The 26,401-nt window shown below is 39.3% G+C and overlaps 1 protein-coding gene across 1 annotated transcript in view; it reads right to left on the reverse strand.

The window, feature by feature from the left end:
- Window positions 1-23,231, reverse strand: part of LOC309686459 (zinc finger protein 385D) — a gene marked incomplete at its 5' end in the record, with an annotated part of 142,847 nt that extends 119,616 nt beyond the window's left edge. Inside the window, 3 exons of the mRNA XM_082499159.1 lie at window positions 20,892-21,034; window positions 21,645-21,737; window positions 23,183-23,231. Of these exons, the coding sequence (XP_082355285.1) occupies window positions 20,892-21,034; window positions 21,645-21,737; window positions 23,183-23,231 (285 nt within the window). The remainder of the gene's footprint in view (window positions 1-20,891; window positions 21,035-21,644; window positions 21,738-23,182) is intronic.
- Window positions 23,232-26,401: the final 3,170 nt, after the last annotated feature.

Raw genomic sequence — 26,401 nt, forward strand, 5'->3', positions numbered from 1 at the left:
GCACAGGTTGATGGAAGACACTTAAGGTTTTATTTCTAATGCTCTTGGAGTAAGTGGAACAATTGCTTTAGGGTCAGAACTGCCTCTGTCTGCTGTTCTCTACACAGTTCCTTGCAATGCACTCCTCTTCCAAAGAGGCTTTCATCACAACTACCTTGTCTAGTTTACTCCTAATGAAAAATTCAAGAGATACACATTACTCCATCATTTCTCACTTAGGTGGCCTGATTAGGAAAGGGAGACTTCAGTGATAACATAATTCGCCTGTTGTTCTGTCATCCAGCAATACCTGCATTTATTTCTATACGCAAGGAGTTGAGGGAATTTTTTGAAAGAAAAGTAAAATAGATACAAAATAAATAAAGCTACATAAATCTTAGATCACAATTCATTCCGTATGAGCTGCTGGACAATACGTTTGAGTTACGGACAGGAAGCCATCAAACTTTTTGGGTCTGATAAGTTTATGTTCCAACTCATGTTCTTTAAGAACAGTAGATGTATTCAGCCATTTCATATTACAAAGAAGATGATGTGATACTTGCCTCAAGGACTAGCACGCTACATCAGGTGCATAATGGTAGTTCAAATGCAAAATACAGTTTGCTGAAGGTCTCCCTTCAGAACAATACAAAGTTAAAATACCTATTTTATTACCTTTTTATACCAGTAATGAAAGAATTCTCCTGTAATAAGAGTGCTTTATCAAATGAATTTAGTTTGAGACTCAGCTAGAATGTCTGCCTAAGTGACAATACCCTAAACTTAAACTCCAGTAATATTTTGAAGGGGGAAAAGTGAACTAGTTCTTACAGAATTTATTTACTATCTTTGGGAAAAAAAAATCATTGATAAGCAATTTGATTGTTTTCATTTAAATCCTTGACATAACCATTAAGAGCATTTAGCAAAGCCTTCGATTAGAAAAGACATACGACTTCTGTTTGAGATTGCAGCAATACTACGAACCTATAATGGACACATACATAAAATCCTATGTTGTTATAACCAATACAGATTAAAGCAAATATGTGCAGTGAAATATACCATACTCTCCTTTAGTCCCCTCCCCACAAGATTACTCACAACTATAGTCTTTGGTAGAAGATTCTGCTAATCTTTTAAAACTAAAAATACATCAAGCAGAATCTAATTAGTTACGGCCAACATTACTATTTGGAAATGACTCAGAAAGACACAGTTCATGCATCGAAACCATTAAGCTATTTCCAAACCACGTAAGAAAATTTGGTATCGCTAAGCAATGGAGATAACCAGCTTAAATCAGCTTACAATAATGGGTACTACATTTGAGGGTCTGACAATAGCCCATTTTCAGATCTCCACATCACATTTCCTTGTGCGTGAAAGGAAACGACAGATACCTCATCCCACTGCAGAGACGAGTCTGCAGGAAGCAGATACTACACAGTTTAGAAGAATTCACGTCAATCTCTTGCTCATCCACTTACCTCCTGGAGGACCAACAGTAAATACCAGTGTCTTTGCAGCTCAGTCAACCCACCAAAGAGAAAATGAGGTACAGAGGATGCTGAAGGATAAAATCATTAGACTGAAATGTTCAGAAACTAGGATCTAGTCTTGCTTGCAGCAAGTTCGTTTTGCAGACCAGCATGGAGAAGTTTATCTCCATCTCTTTGCAGAACATAATATTACAAGAATGTCACTGTCCTGGAGTCCTTGGCTATTTCTAGCTGTCATTGTACTTAGGAATAAAAAGAAGAGTAAATTTCTCAACTGCAAATCTATTGAAAGACTGAATAGTTTGTTTCTTGATTTTATATGGCCATGCCAAACTCACACCATGATAAATTCAAATTTTCTGCAGATGCATAGCTGAAAAACGAATGTCTATGCAGTGTGGACTGCAGTGGCTTCTACTCCTTACCCCTGTGCATTAGCCTTTAAGCAACCCAGAGAAGTTGTGGATGCCCCATCTCTGGAAGTGTTCAAAGCCAGGCTTGATGGGGCTTTGAGCAACCTGGTCTAGTGGGAGGTGTCCCTGCCCATGGCAGGGAGGCTGGAATTAGGTGATCTTTAAGGTCCTTTCCAACCTAAACCATTCTGTGATTCTATGATTTTAACCCAGTGTTGGGTACTAAGACGACTGATAGGGTTAGCACATTACAAACACAGCAGCCCTTTACAAGGAGTAGGTAATGTTGTCAGACTGGACTAGTCTATCACTGGTCAGAATGCCACATCCTGGTTTCACTACTGAAGGAAAGTAACGAAGGAAATATTGAAGGAAAATACTGAAGGAAAGAATGCACGCCTATACACACACATACAAGCCAAACTTCCTGAATTTCAACAGTAATGGTATTAAACTGCAGGAAAAAGTTAATCAAAGGAATTTAATTTCACACAATGTCAAAAGAAGACATCGTTTTGCAGCAGATGTTTTGGCAAGCAGAACGCAGACCAAACTCTAAGCTGTAATTGTGAGCTTCTCCCTCCCAGTGTGAATTTTCCAAACCGAACATCTCACTGTCTAATTGAAGCACTCAAACAGCATATGTTCTGCTCAAGCAACTGTGCAAAGTTTGAAACACTGTATATAACCAGTATTAACTTCTTTTGCTTTCAAGTCACCAAACACTTGGAAATTACTATTCCTTACTGTAATGCTGGTATGTGACCTCAGTTACTAAGAAGTGGCCTCCTCTTGATGAAAACACAATTTGTAAATATCCAGTAGGGAACGATGTCACAGTTTTATTAAACCTCACCAATTTCCAGCTGTACTTCATTGCCCCTCTTCTTGCATCGCCACACACAGACAGCGACGCATTTCAAATAGTCACTAAGTCACACATACATTTAAGTCTGGACAGAATCTAGTCACTGTTTCTAAATTTCGGTCCAAAGATTCATAACTTTATTTGAGAGCCACCCTTTGGACAGGAGGCAGTATAGTCTGTCACAGTTCAATCTTTACACTTGATATTTCTTCACCCCTACTCCCTATTCTCCCGCATTAATTTATAAACAGTTAGCCAGAGATGAACCAAGACTATGAGCACCAGAAATCTTATTTTAGCTCTCTGGAGTAAAACAGCAACAATGCAATGATCACAAACTAGGAAAAGCATGTCTAAACCAGAGATTTATCTTATAACATTGCATGATATCTTTCATATATCTTCACTACTTCTAATCTCATTCTTTACTCTTTCTGTTTGATTCTCATATTCCAGCAAGAGCTGAAGGGGGAAAAAAAAAAAAAAAAGCAGCTGTGCACTTGGGCACGTGAAGCCAGCTTGTTGATCTAACACAATAGATTACTACTCTGTATCAACCCTGCATTGCTTGAGCTGCAATAACCAGCAGCATTTCAGGCTGGACAGAATCCTTCCTGCTTTGTTTCTTCACCACATCCCTTTCATGGTTTCTTATCTCCTCTAAACACAATAGTCAGTTTCTTTGCTTTGCTATAGGAGTTTAGAATTCACAGAATGATTTAGTTTGAGAAAGTGCTTCTGGATGTCATCTGCTCCAGCTCCCTAGTTCTCAGTGCAGCACCAACTGGCAGCCTTGTCCAGGCCCTCACACTCAGAGTTTTGTCCAGTGAAGTTTGAGTATCTCCTGGGATGGAGAGCCCGCAGCTTCCCTGGGAAAACCTGTACGGTGTTTGACCGCACTCACTGTGAAAAAGTCGTTCCTGAGATATAATGGGAATTTCCTGTGTCAGCTGGCTACCTCAGCTATACCATTTTAAGACAGCAGTCGGTATAGAATTTATTGGAGATAAGTACCTCCATCAGAAGATTAATGCCATCCCAAGTAAGCATCTCAGACAGCATTAGTTGCTCTCTGTGGCTACCCATCATTCTTCGTTGACTCTGGAAGAAGCTGAATGTTTGGTTCAGATTGGACACTTTATTTTTAGACATCAATTTAGGTCAGATACATCTCATCCACTTTAACATATTTCTTCAAGAAAGGTCATAGTATAATTTGATTATATCCTCCCACACTAGGGGTTTAGGGGCATACTTTGACACGTGCTTGAATTGTCAAGCCTGTAGAGGTAAGATTACCAAAAGCCAGATTTCTTTTTTTCTTTATATGTGAGTGGCCTCAAGTTAAGTATCTCAGATCTTATTAAGATATTTAAATATAATAATTTTCAGCACTGATCTTTTAACTGGCATTACCATTGTAGTGAATAAGTTTATTTAATGACTGAAAATTTCTAACTTTAAGTAAAGAAAATATTGATAATTTATTTCATTTATTTTCCCTACTCTGCACCAAAACTCTACTTCTATTGTTTCCAAGTAAAAGCCAGAAAAGTCTATGGCAGTCTAATTGCATGTTCTTTCTACCATTAAGGTTATGGAGGTCTACCACCTTTCCTTTTAAATCATTACATGAATAAGAATTTGAGGTCTAGTACACAATTGGATTAAGCCATTTGTCTTCATAGATCAAATATACTCATTTGCATTCTTTGTTTAAATCAGTTCCTTAAGATTGATTAGAAGGCCAAATCTGAATACATTCAAAATAGTTCCTTTAATTAACCACCTACCTAAGGAAGAGCCAGTAGACAGTGAGGGCAATTAAAATCTGATATGAATACTAAGTTGAGAAAAGCTCAGTAGTTAGACCAATATACTATTGAGGAAGACACTGTAATAGAGGTGAACAGTATAGGAAAGGGGGGTCATTAGAAAAACCTGTAGATTGCTGTAGTAAATCACTCCAGACAAACTTTTCAACAACCTAAAAATGTTTACTTTTGTGCAATATTGTCACATTCTTATCTAGAGATGGACCAATAAGGTATTCCCAGTACAGATTAACAATAACAGTAGGACTTATTTTTACTAATCTTTTTTTTTTTTTTTTCACCTGGAAGAAACTATAAAAAAAAATGCCCTTAGGCATTAAGGCATAATTTTGCCTTAAGCATAGCTGTGATAGATATTCACATGAAAACAGAAATTAGGTGATGGTATCAAGCTTTCGTCACTGACAAACCCTGATAAGCCAACACTGGTAAACATTCTGTAGAGTTTCAGTGGGGAAGACATCAGTGGGCTGTAACTCAAAAGTACCTAAGATAGAAGCACAAAGACTTTCATAGGGCAGATATCTGTAAACCTTTATCACTTGTAGGACTCTTCAGGCACATTACATTTTCCAAGCCTTCTGTGAATGTTAGTCTTGTTTTCAAAACATCAATCAGAGCATGAAAACAGAGCCTCGAGGGCATGAATGCACTATCACTCCCTGTTACAGAAATGGGAGGTAAATCAGAGCACTAAAAGGGAGAAATTACTTTCTCAAAATCAGAAGAAGCTTGACTAGGCGCTGGGAATTGTTACTAGCTAATGGGGATGACCAATTTGCAGAACTAGTCAAGACTCAATTTGCTGAAGTTACTGATCTCTGCCAACCTGCTTAGGTTGCCCATGACAGAGGGTGCAGAAGCACGCTGGACTTGCTCCAAACGAGGGACTGAACTGAAAATTAAACAAATGACCAATAGCCACAGACCTGGTCAGTAATCTGCTTGGAATTACAATTTAAGAGGTTACTGGATCACAACCACAGTCTAAGCACTCTGTCTCATGTTGCAATTTAACCGTTTGAATGGAAGGCAGCCTATTGATATTTTAGCAGTATTTATTTCATAAAATTCTTCATGGAGATTTAAAAGGAAGCTCCAGCTCGCGACCATTTGAATGAGCAGAAGTGAAAGAGGGGCTGGTAGTGATTACATTGTAGCAAAACAGATGGATGGTAAAGCCAAATTAAAGTTGCTCAGAATTGACATGTTTTGTGTAAAATTAATGATGGATAAATGAGATGAAATAAAATAAGGCCTAAGGATGTGTTTTAAAAGACTATCATTTCGACTTGAACCTTTGAGGTTCAAACTCATTACACTAACTTGAACAGATTTTCTTTTGGTCTATGTGCTTCAGTATTACTGGCTTGAGGAAGAAATACATCAAAGAGGCTACTTCTGGCTCAGACAACGTGAGGAGAAAAAACAAAAACAATGCATGTCTATCTTATCATCTGGGGTTTTGGCCTGGCTACAAACAGCATCCAAATTAACTCCCAAGCTTGCAGTGAGGCCCCACAAGCTCCTTTGGCCATACAGAACTTAGAGAAGTTCAAAAACTACCCGAATGGTGCCATCTATAAGATCGGAAACTTTTATCGACTAAACTTGGCAATCCCTTTAAGAATCATCTTTATCAACAAGAATGTGCTTTGTCAACAAAATTTTCTTGAAGACTTGGCGTTTCTCTCTCATTCTGTACTACGAACGGCCAGGAACAACTAACTGAAATCAATGATGTTTTATAATATTATGTGACAAAAGCCTAGCAAGACAATCATTTCTTAGCGTAGCTCAGAAGCCTGGAATAATGCCTGCTTATCTCCAGCTGTAGCCATCTAAAAAAAAAATCTGCTGATTATATAATCATCTTAAATCCCTGCGTAGGTTGCAGACTTAAACGTTGTTAATGATAGCTAAAGACCAAAGCAGATGATTGTTAATCCTCCTCTTATTTAAGAGAAGTTATACACTAAATAATACATTATTGCAGTATTAAGTGCCTTTTTGCTTTACTGATTAATCTTGTGTCTTGCTGAAAAGCTTAACAAACGCTTAAGATGTTTAATTATGGAACTTGAAGGTGTTCCTCACAACCTTTCTCCTGGTATGTTCTGGTCCACAGAAATGTTGTTTTAAGAAACACAGAAAAAATATTGCAGTGTTTTACTGTGAGTCCAACTATTATGAAGCAGAGACATTAATCTAATCACAGAACAGAGTAAGTAAGAATGAGAATCCTAACACTTTTTATACGTTGCACGTTCTGTATTTTTAAGTTCTGAGTTGGTTGGGTTCTGCCTTTTTCTCATTAAACTAGAAGACAAGAAAGTTTTAATTTTACCAAAATTAACACATTCTTCTCTTATTTGTTTAAATTCAAAGTTAATGCTTTCCTTGTATTAGTACAAATGCCGTTAACCACAGAGTTTTTCTTGTTTGTACTTTCACCTGAGCTGCTCAAGAGACACTAAATTTAGTATCTCACAGAGAGAACTATTTACCCTCAGGGTCAGCATCAATTTATGTGCCAAATCTCTTGCTGTATCACAGCAGCTTCTAAAAAAGAAATTGAAGGACTTTTGAAAAAGTTGCAGCGGTTTGTGAAGAAACAGCTGAAGGAAATATTTCTAAATGAAATACGACTTTTCCCAATCAACTGAATGTTGGGGTCCTAGCAAATAAAATAATATAAAAATTGATCTTCAGATCCATAGTTTTTGTGCAATTAAGTGTCATTCAAAGCAGACATTTCTTCACATTCTAGAAACTCAGACTTTGTTTGAAGAGATAGGAAATACTTTTTTTATCACACTACAGAGGAGACGTGCATGCACATTATTTGCTGAGGTAGACTTTACCTTTATTTATTGCTTTGCTTAATGGAAAAGAAAGGCACTTAAAAAAAACATGCTATCCTCTTTGTGCACAGAAATTTAAGAATGATTCCCCTTCATCAGGGAATCCTTACTGAGGAACAGAGAACGAACAGCTGTGGAGCTACGACATTTTATGGTATCTGAGGGTTTGTTCTTAAAGAAGGATTTTCTCTGATTTCAGAAGCCCAGACTCTTTTTAATTTAGTGCTTGTTTTAGTCCAGTTTGAGACATATATTCAGGAAGCACCGAGGTAATTTCTCTCTTTTCTTTCAAATTTAGAATTAAAAATGTAATTAGGTTTCAAGCAGATATAGCTCCTCTAAAATGAAAATAAAAATAGATTCAGAGAGAAGAAACTTGCTTCAAAAAGTTTCAGGAGATATTAATTTCCTGGGAAACACATTTAACTAGAAAGGAAAGGAACTGTTCCTTCCCGGAACAAAGACGTAAGGACTCTTTTAAGCGGAAACTGGACACTTTAACTTGCTTTGCAATATTTTCACCATTACTTTTTTTGTGTGTGCAAGTGTGCGTGAAGCAAAAGCATCTTTCAAATACCTGTTCTGAGATATTTCTAAGTCTCTTTTCTTGAAAACCCTCTGCTCTTCCTCCCACCTCTCTTCCAAGCCCAATGCCATATATCCAGCATTTTCCAATCCTTTCACTGGCAGTCTCCGCACTGCCGCTCCTCTCCTGGACGCCACTCTCTCATGTTACTTCCTAATGCCAACAGTAGCTTTTGAAGCTTCCCAGAGATGATAGTGCCGTTGGGGAGGGCACTACTACAATTAACTCTGGCATCACCCCTCTGATTTGTCTTTGTCACCTGACTCCTAGCAACACCAATAATGTAATGGGTTGGATCCATTAGCAAATCAGTACATTTCAAACACAGAATATGAATAAGGGGATGGACATTTCTTCATCCACTTCCAGCTCCCAGAAGCATAGCACCTTTAAAATCGCCCTCAGACTTACACTGTTTATAGCAAGTCATAGTTCATATACTCCCATCTCTTCCTACTACTTTGGTTGCCCAAGGAAATTTTCCTACGTATCTCCCTGCCTGGATATATTAGGCACCGTCTGGAGAAGGGAATGAGGAAGCTCAAATTACCTCATTAGTAGTTAAAATAAAAAAACTCTCCTGCTGATTCCATCTAGTTCAGCATGTTACCTCATGGAGGGCTATCACATGCCAAGATAACACATTTGGCTCAAGACCTTCCCTAAAACATACCTCACCGGGGGCACTGTCTGGCAAGTGTTGCTATACACGTTCTCTGCTCTTCTGCTCTTCCTTCGTTGTCAGAGAAAGGCTATAGGAGCAGACAATGCTTTGGCCTGGTCCTGGCTTTTGTTACCTTGTTATAATCCCACTGCACCACCCTCAGGTACCGCAGCTGCCCGACCTGTTGAAACTAAAGATGCATAGGTACATCAGATCAGCTGCTTGACTTTTCTGACAGTGGAGGGCTGATTAGCTCAAGAACAAAACAACCTCTGATAATCAACCTATACTGTTTTCAGGATCCCAAACTATTATCTTTGTGAGGTGGACATCGTTCCCTGAATTTTTAACAAAGCATGAATGTGATGGATTACAGATGAACCTACGGAAAACTGCGCAGGAATAAAGGAAGTAAAGGCTGAAGGTTTACACCTTTTCTGGCTTCTTGACAAATGTCCCAGGAATAACTTAAAGTAATATCAGTCCCCGAAAATTTTCTTCAAATATTCCCTTCGCAGGGTTATTTTCTTCAGCTGCAGGAACTCTTGCCATGGCCTCCATTTGTTAGGATTGCTGTCTCTGCTGTTCAAACATCCTAATAATTTCACAGTAGCAAACTACTGAAAGAAACTCCTGCTGGTCAGCGTTCCAGCAGGTTTACACCACCTCTAACTGTAATTAAGAATGTCTCTTTCCTACATATCTTTCTATTTTTTATCTGCAGTTTTCATTCAGTTATAGACTATTTAGCCTGCTGTTGTGAGTCGTTAAGACAGCTTTTACATTTCTTTCTAAACATGACTGATTTTGTTGTGTAAGGAAATTACACAATTTATTTGAAATTTTTAATTCTTTCTGATTAAAAAACATGTAATATGTCATCTAAAACTTTTTACTCATGACACCACAAAACATTTAATTCTAGACAAAATATAACGTTTGACAGAAAAACATTGATTTGTATGCTTTTAAATAGTAAGAATTTGATACTCATCTATTTTATATAAACCAATTTATTTAAAAGAGAAATGCTGTTTCCGTGAGAGATACGAGATTTTGTACTATTTTTCTATGAATTATTTTGATTACTAATTTAATCTGTGTGGATATTTACACAGTATTACTTTAGGCATTCAGTAGAGCCAAAGGAAAGATGCCAGGAAAAACAGTAGTTGCATGAGAATCCAGAGTTCTATATCCAATTCTACTGTACAAACCCAACATATACCCTTTGGGGATTTTCTTCCCTCATCAAAAAAAATGCTAGGATAAAATAAATTAGACAGGACATGGACATTAGAGAAATATTCCATCATACAATGACTCCAGATAAATGAGTTCTTCAGCATGTGCCATTTACCAGCCCAAACTATTGTGACAAAAAGAGTGGGAAAGAAAGAGCTCCAAATCTTTTCATTATCATAAAGAATAAAACTGAGAGTGTTTTAGGATAAGTTCTTGAATAACAGCAGCACTGTTACTGCATGCTACGAATAAGCAATTAACAAGGTAATTGTGCTTAGGAATGTATTTACTCTCTGTAAAATTACCTGTCATGCAAACTAATGCTATTTTTCAACAGATATCTCTGAAATTCCTAAGAAAAACTGCAGGTTGTACAAAAAAAAAATAAAAAATCAGTACATAGTGAGTCAGCTAGATTAGCACCACAAACATGCCTAAGGCTAGGAAAGATTCATGCCTTATTTTAAATCTTTCCAAGTGTCTGTCTCATCAACAGAAATAATACTGATTTTAGAATTTTATCACTCTTTCCTCCTCAGACTACAGTGATCAAATAATTTCTTTAAGTAATTCCTTTTCACTTTAATTGCAGCTTTTTAAAAACAGGTTAATAACCATCCATATTTAAACTGTAGATTTTATGAGTTATACTTATTATGCAACCCATTAAAGTTTTATAGTCTTTGCAGAATAAAATAATCATTGATCTTTTTCATCTGAGTGCTATTAAGACAAAGGGTGTAAACATCAACTGATTAAAACATTATTTAAAATGCTTTATAAAATGCTTTATAAAATTTAGTTTTAAGTAATTCCACTCATCAAGACTTGACAAATCTGAAGAGTACTTCATTTAATTTCCTTTACGAGAATGTTTTGCATGCAAAGCAAAAGCCTGAGGGACCCTCAGTCCCCAATAAAGGCTGTGCTATTGCCTTTGCCTTGGATACTACGACTTTCCAACAGCAAGTTATCTGTCAGCGCACTGTGCAGTGCCCTCTAGCAAACGTGTAAGGCAGGATGAGATAACTCAGAAAGTCTGTTCTTTCACTATTACTAATCATCAGTTAAAGAAAGAAGCATGTGAGATATTTAGATTCTATCGATTTAACGACAAAAAGAAATCACGTAAGTAAATAATAATAATAAAAAAACAGACAGAAAACAAAGCTTGCTGCGTGTCATTTTTAGGTATGTGGAGCCCTTTGTGCAGATATTATTTCCAGCCAACAACATCGCTCATGAAAAATGCCTTCACATTTATATTCCATAACCTTCTGTATGAACATCTAGCTAATACTGCAGTCATGAGCTTATACAAACAGGGTGATTCTGCCTCAGACCTTTTCAGTTAATTATGAAGACTAGTTAGAAGTCCACCCATTCTCCCACGGAAAAAAGGAGCAGCACAAACATCTGTTTTTCAGCCACAAGGTGCTGAGTTACTGGAGAGTGATATACTGCCCGAAAAATCCTGAAGAAACTGTGAGCTATCACACAGATGGTGGAAGTGCACGTACTATATGCTCAGCCTGTGTGAAGAACAACATCCGACCTGCACCCACAAAGTAAAAACAATCTGCAGGTGGCCACTGCCAAATTACCACCAGCATTGAGACATCCGTAAGGACCCTGAATGAGGCCACGGAGCTGAATGCCAACAGAGATGGTAGCTGGAGAAGGTCAAATACAGGTGATGCTACTACACACATACTGGAAATAAGTTTTTTTGACAAATCAAAACAGATTTACCAAAGGCACGCATTACACTTCAAGAAATGGAGAGCAACTAGAAAACAGGTATGGTTAGAAAATTCACATTCACATTACAGTTACAGAGATGAATTCAAGGATGGGTATTATAATGTTCAGCAAGGTGAAATGACACAAACTTAGGCTATTTTAAGACAAAGTTTGCTTCCTCAGGAGAACGCGCATCCTAGAAACCTGAATTTCTACTGAAAGCAATCACAGAAGGTTGGAGCACCCTTGATACAAATTTAATTTAAATAAAAATAAAACTTTTTAATGGATTTTTTAAATGGTATCTACCCATTTGTACCCAAAAGTGAACTCCTCTAAGCTCTCAAGATGACTGTATTCTATGTGGCAAGAGGTGACAGTTCCTCACCATAAGCACAGGAGACTGCTAATTTGCTAATTGGAACATAATGATAAACCGTTCAAATAAGTTGTGAGGAATGAGTTGGGTTGTAAGGGACCATCAAGACCAAGCCCCCTGCCATTGGCAGTGACATCTTTCACCAGATCAGACTGCTCAAAGCCCAATCCACCTTGAACACTTTCAATGATGGGGCATCCACAACTTCTCAGGACAACCTATTCCAGTGTCTTACCACCCCCATAGTAAAAAAGTTATTCCTTATGTCCAATCAACCCACTCTCTTTCAGTTTAAAAACATTGCCCCTTGTCCTGTCACTACGGGCCATGGCAAAAAATCTCTACATTTTTCTTATAAGCCTCCTTTATGTGTTGAATGGCCCCAATAAGGTCCGCCCAGAGCCTTCGCTTCTCCAGGCTGAACAATGACAACCCTCTCAGCCTTTCTTCATAGGAGAGGTGTTCCAGCCCTCTGATTGATTTCGTGGCCCTCTGAACCTGCTTTAACAGGTCCATGTCTTTCTTTTATTGGGGACCCTAGACTTCAGGAGTGGTCTCATGAGAGTGGAGTGAGAGGGAGAATCACCTCTCCTGGCCATGCTGCTTTTTATGCAGCCCAGGATACGACTGGCTTTTGGGGCTGCAAGCGCACATTGCTGGCTCATGTCCAATTTGACATCCACCAGTACCCCCAAGTCCTTCTCAGCAGGGCTGCTCTCAATCCATTCATCACCCGGTCTGTATTGATGCCAGGGGTTGCCCCGACCCAGGTGTAAGACCTTGCACTTGGCCTTGAACTTCATGAGGTTCATATAGGCCCAATGAAAGCAATTCCAAAAATTGCAATGGGTAATTTCACATTTCAGTTTCACAATTTCAATTCACATGGGCCCAATGCAAGCAATTCCAAAACCAGGGCCAAGAGTGCTGCCAAAATGCAAGGTAACACTAAGAGAAAGATGACAAGAAAACATTTGTTAATGCCTGGGTTGAAACTTGGAAGAGTCCCACCTATTAGTCGCAAGCAGAGGCCAAAAGGTTTTAGAGGAGGTTGCACAGGGATTAAGGCTAGATTTAGCAGGATGCTCCTTAACAATGCATCAAGTCCAAAGAAATTAGTAGCAATCCTTCTGCAGACAGCTGCTAGGGAGTTGAGACACTGCTCCCCAGCCGCTCCGCAATGCAAAGGAAAATAGCAGCCATCCCATCACAGGCAACCACAGGAATGTGACCTGAGGGTTGCAGGTACACTCATTTATACAGTCAGAATACGAGCTCTGTTCCCTGCCCGTGACATAGAGCATAGGCCATATATAAGAACAGCCAGACAGAGTATTCCAGGAGAGCTGGATCTATCCTAAACTGACTCAAAACGGGAAAAAAACGAAGAGCTTAATTTCACCATGCCTCCTGAGCTGTGAACATTTCCTCTGCATCAGAGAATCAGAGCTTTACTGTTATTTCAAACAGAGCCCAGGGTGTAGATTAAGGATTTAAATGTACAGCAAATAAATCTGGCCGATTCAAATAATTGGATATTTCATACTGATGTTGAGTCATTCCTGTTTTGCAAGCACCAAATAAAAAACATCTGAATTGCCAGGATTGTCTTGTGTTTGCTCATTCCCTAATCCCTCTTCTTCCCCTGCAGACTTCTTAATTAAATGCCCTGGCCAGTGACGGAAATGTTATTATAATAAAGAATTCCTGGACCCAAACATTATTTTTGCAGTCTTCCCTATTTTGAAAAATATTCAGCTAAACAGCAATAGAGATATAGCCCATAAAGAAGAGTATAGCTATCTTACAGCTCAATTGCAGTGCTATGGAAAAGAAAAGCGCGAGCCAAACCCCCTGTTTCTAGACACCTGTAAATGAGCAGCCATGCAAGGAATATCCCCAGAAGCAATAATCCCCTCTGTTTGTCTGACAAATTATCAATTTGGTGCAGTACAGTTCACCTGATAAAGGTCCTTCTCATGGAAATAACATTAAAAATCAGCACAGACTATATTTTTACTGCCAAGTTCTTCTATATAGGCAGTATTCCATTTTGATTCACGTGAAACTGAGGCCATTGTGTTGTCCCCTGACTATCCTCTTCTGGAAACAAAGCATTCTGACAGCATGTCGTCACTACTAAACTTTAAAGGATTTTATGCGATGAGGAAAAATAGTCTCATTACGCTCCTCTGCTCAATTAAGTCAGAAAACATAAACCAAAAACATTATGTAGAGACATACAAAAAAACCTGGGTTTAATGTGTAAATTTCAGGCTGCTAATGTTTAGAAAAACTAACATACATTTCAGATTCCTCCTCCACTCTTCACTATCAAAAGCTACATCTTATTCATAACATCCAGAAAATTGGCACAGCATTTCTGCGGCACATATCTCTCTTCTAGATAAAAAACTGTCCACGGCAAGAGCCTAAGGAAACGATTTTTAAAATGGCTTCTGGCAGCTTTTTGACAGGTCTTCCCCACATTTCCTGGCATGACCCTTCCCAGAAATACTTGTCAGCAAGCAGATTTTCTACATTGTCCGTTTCTATCAGTCGTCTGGCCGCAGTAGCACAGGACTGCATTTCCCAAACAACCACGAAGCTACGCTCCGTACGAGCTAACTGAGTGGTGATCAGCAGGCCACGCCAGGCCCGACAGCCAGAGCAGAGCGGGGACAAAAGCAGCTCCCAGTGAAATGAGCCAGCCATAATTGCCCGCTACGGATAGCTACAAACACAAGCTTCACCTCCGTAAATAGAGCGTGCAGCCTTCGGGCTGCCCTGGAAGGTGGTAGGAGGTCGCACAGGCTGGTTTTCAAGGAGCAAGGAGCACTGCACTGGCACCCTAACCCAAGCTGCCGCTGGAGTCCTAATCTACGGGCAACGGCTGCTGTTACCTCCTCCTCCTTTCCCATATGGCAAATTTCTACCAGGGGAAGGTGAAATGTGAAGCCCTAAGTATTGCACGTGGGGCAATTGGCATAGAACAAGCAAACAGGAAAAATCAGGGCACCGAACACGGATTAATCCAGATGGATCATGAGAAAGAGATGTCTGTAGAGTAATAGTTCATTTTCCATCCACATTTAGTACAGTTCTGACATTACACTGCTCTTCCAAGTCATAACTAGTCAAAACTGTAATCATTTTTCTTTCCAAAGGATGCTTCTTTGGGAAACTTTCCACTGGCAGCAAGGGGAGATCAGGCTTTAGTTTGGAGTTAGGATGGAGCTTTTCAAGCAACACCCCTATTTCTGCTTGCAAGCATTTACCCAGATGTACATTGTGGACTTTTTCCACTAGATTATGCTCATACTGCAGTCTACAAAGTGTGATGTAGTACTTTTTAGAATTTTTTCAGGAAAAAGTTAAGCATATCCTTCAAAGAATAAACAAAAAAGGAGCACGATGCATTGTTTAATTTTCCACCTAGTAATGCCAAATGTCCTCGATTTGTAAACTTATATTCTGTCTCTCAAAAGGCTGAAACATGTAATTCTGAGAGCTTCGGAAATAAACAAAACCTGATGCATCTGTGTTTTGAGGATGATGATATACAGTTTGGGAGACTACAAAGAATAAAAAAGATCTGATGATGATATACTTCACAGTTTGGAGACTATGACGTATAAAAAAGATCTGAGTGTTTTTTTCTGTGGGATGGTGTGACAGCGTGCTCCCCCACACCTCCCAGCTTGACCTGTATCTTCCGTAACCCTGCTTAAGCGATAACCACCAGTGGCAATCATAATGGATGTGTCTGGTTGTGATGGCTGCATCTGGCTCAAAGGGGGTTCAGGAGAGACATATAACACCACAATAGCCAAGTCAATGCGTCCACCTAACCACAGTACTGGCACTCAAGCCAAATTTGGAAGAAACTAACATCTGCGGTCAGTATGCAAATATGACTGTAAGCCAATCATCTTACCCCCATAAACAGCAAACAACCCAAGAGCCCTTTGAGCTCTCCTGCACGCAGTGGGCTGCACGCCAGGATCTCTCCTTGAGAAGGGACACCTCCTTGAGGCTGAGAGATCCCTTGCTGCAACAGAACCTTGGGAAGTGACTAATAGCATGCTAAACTGTGAAGCTTTACTAAGATTATATCTTAGATTGATTGTGCACTTATAATCCTTTAGCCATAAATCATTGACCAAGTCTTAGACTAGGACTGGATCCAGCCGCACCTAGACTCCTCTCTGAGAGGTCCTACCTGAACCTCATGACTTAACGGGCGGCTCTCCCTGACAGTTCTGTCTGACCCTGTCCCCTGTGCGGTAAATAACCAAGTGTACCTTGCCATCAAATCTTGTTAAACCACTGCCCTATTTACGATCAAACTTTGTTAAATTGCTGTCTTATATCAATAAATATAGTGCAGCTTCTCTCTTACGAGTGAAGTGCATCACTGCCTCTGCGACAGAGGGTCACTTAGGGCTGATGCTGATATCTACCAAAATGAAGCATTTCCTCTTAGTCCAGGGACTCCTGTCAATATTTTCCTAGAAGTTAATTAACTTCTAGACTTCGATGCTTTGTGACATTTCTTTGCAACTAACCATTGGCTCATGAACAGAAACATCAAATACGCACTTCCACATGCACTCATGGACCAGAGGATATTCAGTAAAATTACTAAAGCTTTGTGTCTCTAAGAACTAGTTCTTAAAAGCACAGACTTAAAGCTTCTCACTCTGCAGATGAAAACACCACCCAAATGTTACCAAACTATCCAAATGTATACCAAATGTTTGCAAAATTATCTCAAACATTTTTCAGAATAGACAATTTTTTTCTATTCCTCTGACAATCTTCAAATCATATTTTAAAAAGCCTACATAAGCATTGTTTATAGTCGTAGTTTCTTTCATTCATAAAATTTAGCCATTTAAATCCCATATACTTGATTCATCTTTTTATATCAGATAAACTTGCAATGAACTTGTGATTCTTCAGGGTCTGCACCAGTGGGCTGTTTTCAGTTTAAACAGCTGTGTTGTTAAAATTTCTTTTTACATATGACTTGAGGGTACCATTTGCTTCACAATTAAGAGCATAGCACCTACAAATGTTCAACTAACCAGATTGTTAATTGGTATGTTTGCTTTACACTTTCTTGTGTAAACAGAAAATGTTCTTCCTGAAACTGAATGGTTCAAAGGTTCACATCTCATCTTCCTTGCCTTTCTCAGGCTACTCACTTTTTACATTTCCCTCTCTTCAGTGTCCAGAGATATTACTGGCAAAGGTTTGTACACCCCATGTTATCTCTTCTATTCTCTGCTCCGATGAAAGCTTTGGCCTTCGTAGAAATCAGTGCTGAACGTTTTCCTCAGAGGCGGCCAGCAAAAACTGAGCTAGCTTTAGCCCAAAATCACCAGTAACAAAGTAATCTTATGTTTGCAATGAACTGAAACAGAGTGAAAAAATGGTATAAAATACAACACCTTACTATTATTACTTGTGGTACTTATAATCAGTATTTGGTTTTGTTAGTTCTTGTGCATGTGCCTGAGATTCTCCATTGGAAAATTCCTTTTGCTTTCACCTCTCCCAATATTTCTATCCAGTTCATCTGAATTCCCAAATTCCCTGAAGATTGTCTTTAGATAAAATTAGAAGCATAGCTGCTTGATAAATGGGACCATTCCTCCGTAAACACACAATACAATGTCAGCACTTCTGTCATCTGATTTTTTGAGTGGAATTTAATATATCAGCTGTGAATAGCTTATGACCTGTCCCATAATGAGGGAGTCATCTAACCAAATGCAGATGCAGCTGAGCCAGTCCTTCATTATAGTCAGCAGAGGCAAATGGGAACTTTCAAGGTTCACTTCACCTCATGCCAAAGTAGATGTATTGGGTGCTTGCATTGCAACCTACATTGGTGTGTTTTTCTCCACTTAAAAAATTGGAGAAATTGCTCATTTTTCTCCACTGTCTTTTGTGAAGAAACTTAGACTGATTAGCTCAGATGCCTATGCCTATCACAACCAAACTCTCGAGTTAGGATTGCCTTAACCAGAGACCACTTCTTTTCTCTGAAACACGACTGAATTTTTACTCCAGTTTCTCCTTGATCATGCTCTTCTCAAGTGAAGGCTGTTGAAAAGTGGCCGGTAAATGGCCAAAACCCTGTAATTTCCTCCAGCATCATAGGAAGTAGCCCGGACATGCTGTCAAACTCATTAGTTTCTGTGGAATCATGGGAGGGTCATGAGGTCCCTAGAAATCCATTTCCTAAGACACAATCTATGACCTTGACATCTCAATCAAGGGTAAGCTAATTTATCAACAACAAGAGAGAGAACCTCCAGTTCAGGTGTTTGGAGTTCTGGGTCTTACTGACCACCTGCTTGACCTTGGTTTAGCCACAGAATGTGAACGCTTCTCTGCTGACAGTGTAGGATTGTCAAGGAAGTCAACAAATACAAAGCATTAGCAACAGCTACAATTGTTCATGAGCATGCATATTTAAGAAGATCATTTTTTGGTTAAACACTTTTTTTCTGTCTCACATTCAGATCCTTAAAGCCCTTGTCAGATGTCCTATTTAAAGTCTAATATGACTTGTGGGTTACCTTCTCCTTAGGCTGATAATGCTCAGCAGCAGCTGATGTGTCCCCAAAAGATTCGTCAGCTTGGAAAGAATTTCTGGAAACATGCAGAACTTCTCAGCTAGCCTACATGTTTGGAGGATGCCATTAACCAGCCCTGGCACGTGAGCTAAGCACAGCAGTATTCAATAATGTACTGTTCAGAATGAAAATGGGAATACTGGGGATGATGCTGCATGTCAGCACACATGACGAAAAGGCAAAGGTCACGTTGCAAGGCAAAGACTGAGAGCAGCAAGGCAGGTGACAGCAGCTCTCATGACAGCATCCTCACACTCAGGACTGACATATTCATCCAAGGTGGACTTGGCAGACGGCCACACATCACAGGAAGCAGTACTTTGCATGGGAACGAACTTCAGAGTGCTGTTAAAAAGGGCTGCTAGTCTCACTTTTGAAACCTAGGCTCAGTTTACCCAAAAACTGAAGAGACGAGGAGTCTGTAAAGTCCAACTACAGTGCATATACCAAACGATATACCACTAAGGTGATGTTCAAGAATAACAGGGTTTTGAAAGGAGTCTATTTCTACTTTCTTATTTCCAAATTAATACAAGCACATCTCCCCCCCCCCCCCCATAATTATACTATAAAATCAGTCTTTGAAAAAAAAAAAATAAAAGAAACTGCAAATTTATGGAACAACACAAGATTATCAATTAGTTATTAAAATTCATCATTAAAATTGCATTTGAGTTATGCAGAGTTAAACAATTAGCAAAACAATCTGAAGACTCTGAACTATGGAAAATCCTGGAAAAAACCCTGAAATTCTAATAGACAATTTCAAAAATTCAGCTGCCCTATTGCATTAAATACAGTGATCACAAAGCAAAACTGGTAAGAAAAAAAGCTAAAGCATACCGAAGAAGCCAATGGTTTATCCAGTTCATCGTGAGTTATCAGTAACCTGGTTAAAACCAGCACTTTTTAAAACTTTGCTGCATTCCTATATACATTTTAAAATTTGAAAAAGTGTCTTTGTAATAATAATTCTTTGACATATTGTTTCCGAGCATTTTAAGACTTGCAGCTTATAGCTTCTCTGATCTCTATTAATGCTGTGAATTGCTTGAATTTAAGACTGCATAAATAAATATTTTTGACAATTAGTTCATTTTAATTACTTTAAAGCAAAATGAACATCCATAAAAGATAAATAAATGAACATTTAATTATGGAAATTTGCTATTGATTACCACAAATTGCTTCTAGAATGGGCATGTTCTTTTACTACATTTAATTATTGTAATTAAGATTTTTGCATGATAATTAAAATTGTTTTGGCATGGCAATTTCCACCCCTCTCTGTGTCTCTCAAAGTAGGTAAGGACACACATTCTTAATTTTTTTTTTTCTATATCTACTATATGTAAAGAACTTTCCAGAGTATGTTTAATTTAAAAAGGTGAATAATTCTATAAAGTCAAAATTAACAGAAAGCCAATTTATAGACTTTTTTTATTATTATTATTTTAGAGCATTAAATATCTCAGCCAGAAACAGGAAAATTGAAACAGTCATAACATATGTCAGTAAAATAATGAAAATAGCTGAGAAGGAATAAGATTTCTATAGTCACAGATAGTATGACTAAGTAAAAAAAATTATTAAAGAGAAAGCTAACCTTTTTTTAACCTAAGGCATGAGAAATAAAATATCCTAATGGGAAAAAAATACACTGGATTGTTTGCCAATTAATAGATTATATACCAGCTAATGCTGTTCTCATTCTTTTTTTAATTAACCCAACAGTTTTATCTTATCTCCGATTGGTAGATTTTAAGTATTTCTCAGGAAGCCTATTAGAGGCGGGATGTAGAATGCCGTCGCTCTGAGAGTTTCACTCTTGCAGCAAACTGTAGGTTAGTGAAACTCTGCACATCTTAAATCAGAGTGGGAAACTCACAAGCCCTGGGACTGAACGCGGCCTGCAACTTTATTGCACGTCACTTGGGATCATGTCATTTTTTCCTTCTACATTACTTCTGGCTAACACTCAGCTAGGCTTTAATTTATGGCCTACCAGCGTGTCTAAAAGAGCTATTTGGCCCTCAGTAAGGGAGAGGATATTCCACGTTTAATTGAGTACATAAAATTCTACTTTGTGCCCTCTCGAGTCTTCCATGGAAACTGTGGCTCACGGAGGTGGTGGACAGCCACTGTTAGGAGCGTACTTACTGCATTGAAGTTGGGGAAGAGATTGACTGCTGCGGCAGTGTCCAGAGGAAACGGAAGAAATGGTTTAATATCCAGCGACGGCTGCAAAGGTGGAGCAGGAGGACGCACTAGGGCTGGAAGAGCAGGGCTCTGGCATGTACCACCTAGGTGTAGAAAGAGACAGAAGGCATTCAGCGAGTGCTATGATTGGGGGCGACGGGGGGGGGGGAAGTCGACACAAAAAAGCAACAATAAAAAGCCAGTATTGGATTAAACAAATGCATTTTTACTTGTCCACAAATTACTGCATTACTGAAAACTAGCACCGCTGACTCAGTGACTGTTGGTTATAACTCTTTGCCAGTCATTGCGTCAGGTATCAACCTATCATTCCTTAAAATTAGCTGATAAACCATTTCTCTCCCCAGTTCACCCGGAACAATAGTTCAGTGTATGTCTGACTTCACTGTAGGACTTCAGCTAGTCTCATTCTGCTACAATATCAGTGTGTCATCCCAGCCCTATTGCTCAACCATCCTAAGGCAAACTGCTCCAGAAGAAAAAGAACAACAACAGCTGATCGGCTCGGCAAAAGTCCTGTCATTTGCAGACTTTTGATTTTTTAATTAAATGCTCACTCATGTAGCTTACAGCTTCAGAGTCAACCTAAACCTCACAAACGCAACATACCTTGCTGCCTCAACAGTCGATCGATACAAATCTAAACTAAGAACGATTTCAGCAGCCACTGAAATTTGGTTTATGGAAAGGTACCGACGAACACTTTGCGCTCTTGCAAGGGGTGGAGCTGATTCAGACTCTGTACAGCAGAAAGCTCCTCCCGGTTAACGCTACCAACCACCAGTTCTGTGGGAACATAATGCAAATGAAGAAATCCCCTTGCATACCAATAAGTCGCTACCTGTTTGCAGCGGAGCCTATTTTACTTATTTGTTTGCCCCTTGCCACAGCCAGCTAAAAGCTGGAAGGATGCAAGCCCATTCTCTGCTTCCAACGTCTCCCATGTTTTGGTTGCACTCCAAAACATCAATTCCCTGTTAATTAAAGATTATTTGGATCCTAGGAAACTGTTAAAATATGCCAGTGTTCTTCTAATCGGAGAGGCAGGCAACAGACTGTAAAAACCTGCTGGTAAGAGTCCAAGGAACATTAGAAAAAAAAAAAACTCAAAAAAACAAAAAAAACCACCCCAAGACATGTAAGGGGAGTTTTACCCCACTCATTGAAGAGAGACACAGTGAGACAGACCAACAGAGAGAGAGATCTGAAATCTGTTTCTTTTTTTCCTCTCGTACATACAGACACTTCATTAGATGAGCTGCATACATTCTTTAAAAACCCAAATAAAAAGTAGTCAGAATGATATACAGAACCTCTCCATATTTGGACAGCAAATCTGCTAACAAGGTTTGCAACTTAATGCATCTAATTGAGGGCTAGCAGCACAGGATTTAATTAACCAGTTGTGGCAGATCATCCACAGTTCTGCTTCTAGGTATAAAATCAGCTGGAGCCAAATTTTCAAAGACAGTATTTTTAGCCAACTTTCAGCTCTGCTGTGAAGCATTTCACTAAGAATCATTGAAAGGAAAACATTACCCACCAGTAAACTAAAGGTATTGGATTAGCATTCACTCTAAACTCATGCTAGTTTTTTGCCCTAGAGTAACAGCCATTTTTGGAGTAATTTCTACATTTACCTCAGCGTAACAGTGTACCAAATCATGCTTCGAATGCCGCAATTAAGGATGCGGCAAGAGAAAAGCAACAGGCAAGCAGCTCTGCTTTCCACAGCTCACCAGCATCGGATCATCAAGGATTTCATGATGGCCTTTGGTTTGGCGATTGCTACGTTCCCATGTAATTACTACAACAACAGCATAAAAATAAATTTAACAGGTCAGACTGATGATAAGGTAGCATCGAACAGGCCGATCTTATCCCCTCTGAAAAGGAAAAGCCCATAAAGATATTTTTTTTTAGATGCTGGAAATACTTATTTTTTCTCACGTGAAGCTTTTACAGATCGTGAAGGGAAGAAGTCACTCCTACAAATAAAAACCTTACTAAGACGTCTCTCCAGGTCGCACCTGAGATGGTACAGAATCGCACAGAAATGCCAAGGTGAGCATTTGCTGACAACAGCAAAGAAATTGAAGCTGATTAAACATCCTCCGACTCACAGGTGCAAATGCAAACTGGATTGAGAAATATCACCTGTGCTGGGGGACCCAGCTTGGCGAGCCTATTCTCTCAGTGCTACGGAGGAGAGCCTCGCAGGTCCGAATTACCTAGAGCAACAGCACTGCTATCCCATGCTTTGCTACGATACCGTGCCATGACGGATGAAATAGTTCTTTCTGTGATCCTTCCCTGTGGCATGACTAGGCACTAACCCACCTGCCGCTGCCAGCCAGCGCTGCACAAAGTCATCTGGGGACGAGAACACGCTTTAAAAGGAAAAATCCAGCCAGCTCTGCAGGACCTTGGCTGGGACTCAGAGCCTCTGGAACAGTTTTTAAAATCTACCACAGTCCTGGCTACAGTGGCACAGAAAATGACTATGTTCAGGAGCACAGCTGCTCTCTGTTTTTGCAATAGTGTCAGACATGTCCCTTAACGATGGAGCATGTGATAGGTATCATGAAATTGGAGCTTTTGCTTGAAAGAAACTCTCTAGTGTTCATGGCTGCAAAAATGAGCTTCTCTTTCCATTTAACGTGTGCAGAGTTGTTCTCTAGAATCAGCAACAGAAAACCTGAAGCAACGGCAACCATTTTTGTGACTCAGCTTAACTGAAAAACCTTTGGAAAACATTTGGGAACATCAACATTACCATCTAATTCATTAGCATAGGGATGGAGAGGGGTAGAAGACCCCCGGGAAGAGTTCTTGAAAAGCATGTGTAGAGAAATTCTGATCGTAAAGAAAGCAACATCAAGGGCAGAAATGATGACAGAAGGAAAACACGAGAACCGAGAAATCCAAACTGAAGGGAAAGAGAGAGGAGTGCACTAGAACTCATAAAGCAGTATTTACTTTGTGGTGCTACGTGTGACAACAGCACACTTAGAAAATTACTAGAGGTAATTAAAAAGACACAGGTGCTTTTTAGTTATGCAGTGCTACTGAACACTGTATCAAGGTGAGGTACCATAAAGATCGCTTAGGACTGTTTTGGTGTTCTGTACGACAAACTTGTACAGAAAGACCTCTATAGCTTTCCCTGTGCAGATGCAACACCGTTGAGCAACACACAATGAAGGCTCAACATCAGCCTTTTTACAGACTTCCTACCAGCAAGGTTTGGAGTTCTGCTTTGACCGATAAAGCTAGGATAACATCCTGCACCACAGACAGGCTTTGTCCACAGCCTGTGCTTGATGTTCTGTATTATTACTTGAAGTTCACATAGACATCCTTGCCAAAAACTAGGTGCATGCATGGCCAGGCTTAAGAGACATAACGGTCCCCCCAAAATGTAGGGCAGGACAGGGCTAAAGTTACATTTTATGAGTAGCATGCTACAGTTTCTTAAAATAGGAGGATACGAATGCATTTACTAATTCCTGTGTTACGAGCTAGTGATGTTATAGTTTAATGTCTACTTAAAGAGGAAGAGTCTTCCCAGCCCATTCAGAGATGTGAGATGAATGTTCCAGACATTTGGGAAATTCACGTCACTGTTTATACTTCAATTTTCCTTGTAGGAAGCACAGGAATAACACAACTTAGAAGCTTAATTAGTTCAGCATTTTGAACCAAGATTGAAGTAATCATTTGTTTCTTCAATTTTCAAGCAATTTAAAACGCAGGCAAGACAATCTCTTGGCCAGAGACACTGGCAATACATCCAAGGTAACTGCGAGCAAACAAGTTTGAAGAAAAAAACTTGCTGCAAACCTTTGACCCTTCCTATATCTTACTGAGACAGTTTTTTTGAGAACTCCCCCAGTGTCAATCAAACTGTGCATTTTTACACATGGATGCACTTTTGTGCCTCCAGTTGGGTCGAGCCCTACCATTAGGTAATCTGTTTTGCAATACTTCTGAGCGCAGCCTAGCAGGCAATACAGCATCATGCTCTGAGCACAGCCAGCCTACGGGGTGCAGGGCTGAGTGCGTGACATGAGGTTCGCGCTCTTTGTGGCACAGCCTACGCAAGCGGTTCACCTTCAGAAACCACTGGTGATATGAACTTCACCACTACAACATCTTTCTTGCCTGTGCTCAGAACCAAGGGAAGAAAACAGAAACATTCAGATGAAGACGTGATTCCCGCAGATTCAGCCTCAAACTGTCCATTCCATAAGAAACTGTCACATGTTATTTGTTTTGAGTTGGAATGTGAATAAATACCTTTTTTTTTGTCCCCAGTTTTGACTTTAGAGACTATGTTTCACTATGGAATTGAAAATAGATTTTTTAAATGAGAAGTCATTCCAAAAAGAGGAAACCCGATTTCTTTAAAAATGCTAAATTTGACCTTATATTAAAGACGTTTTTGTCACAATTCTTTACAAAAAATTAACACCTTTTGGGGGAATCTTTTGCTTCCAATGAAATAGCATTTTCTGATAAAAAGTCTCCAATGCAAATTTTTTTGCCCACTTCACCTGAAATATCCCTTGCATCCCTGCTAGGTAAAGAGAACAAACAGCTGTAAGTACTGCCTCTAAACTCTGGATTAAGAGAAGCACAAAGACTGAATATGCATGAAGCAAACAAAAGAAAATAGTCTTAGAGTAAACAGACATGATAGAACACATTTTTTTAATAGACAGAATAATAAATACCAAGTTTTCTTACAGGTTCTGGAGGAGGTCAAGATCCCTGTCCCTCAGGTCCCCTAACATATACAGCTCAACAATTTGGCAACCACATATTGCTATATTTTGTGACTTGGCTATACAGAAAGATATGCTACATCTTCCCCTGCATAGCGTTTCTCATGCACACTCTTTAAACTCAACTGCAGGTTTAGTTTCCAGAAAAAGAATCACTGCATCTATTATCAAATAGCCTCTCCTAAGGAAATATCCAGCCCAAATTTTGCAGACACAAGCAATGTAGATAATTTTTTTGCAATGAGTTTGGAACTTGGAGGTATGTAAACTGGACAGGAATTCTAAACTAATACCCCATTAATTTATATCTTTTGCAGTTCTTCCATCACTAAGTATTACCACCATAAACACTGAGTAAAAAAGCAAATCTCTGCAAAATTCTATTTTCATTCCTTCATCACTTTGCAATTCTTTCCTTCTGGCCATGTGTACAGCCATTTTCAATACATCAGAGACACCCTAAACTAATGTTTAACTACCCTTCTATCCCGGAGTCTGTGTTTGTTTTCAGTATCATAATTTGGTTTCTCCAAGATATAGATATTCTCAAGTTTTCCACCCCATCTCACGCCTCTCCCACTATTTCCAAGATAGCTTATTTGTGTCCAACCAATACATGCATTCTGCCTTGGCAGAAGCTCAGAGAACCTTTCAGCTGGTAAC

The sequence above is a fragment of the Vanellus vanellus genome (genome assembly GCF_965231255.1).
Source record: "Vanellus vanellus genome assembly, chromosome: 2".
NCBI lineage: Eukaryota > Metazoa > Chordata > Aves > Charadriiformes > Charadriidae > Vanellus > Vanellus vanellus.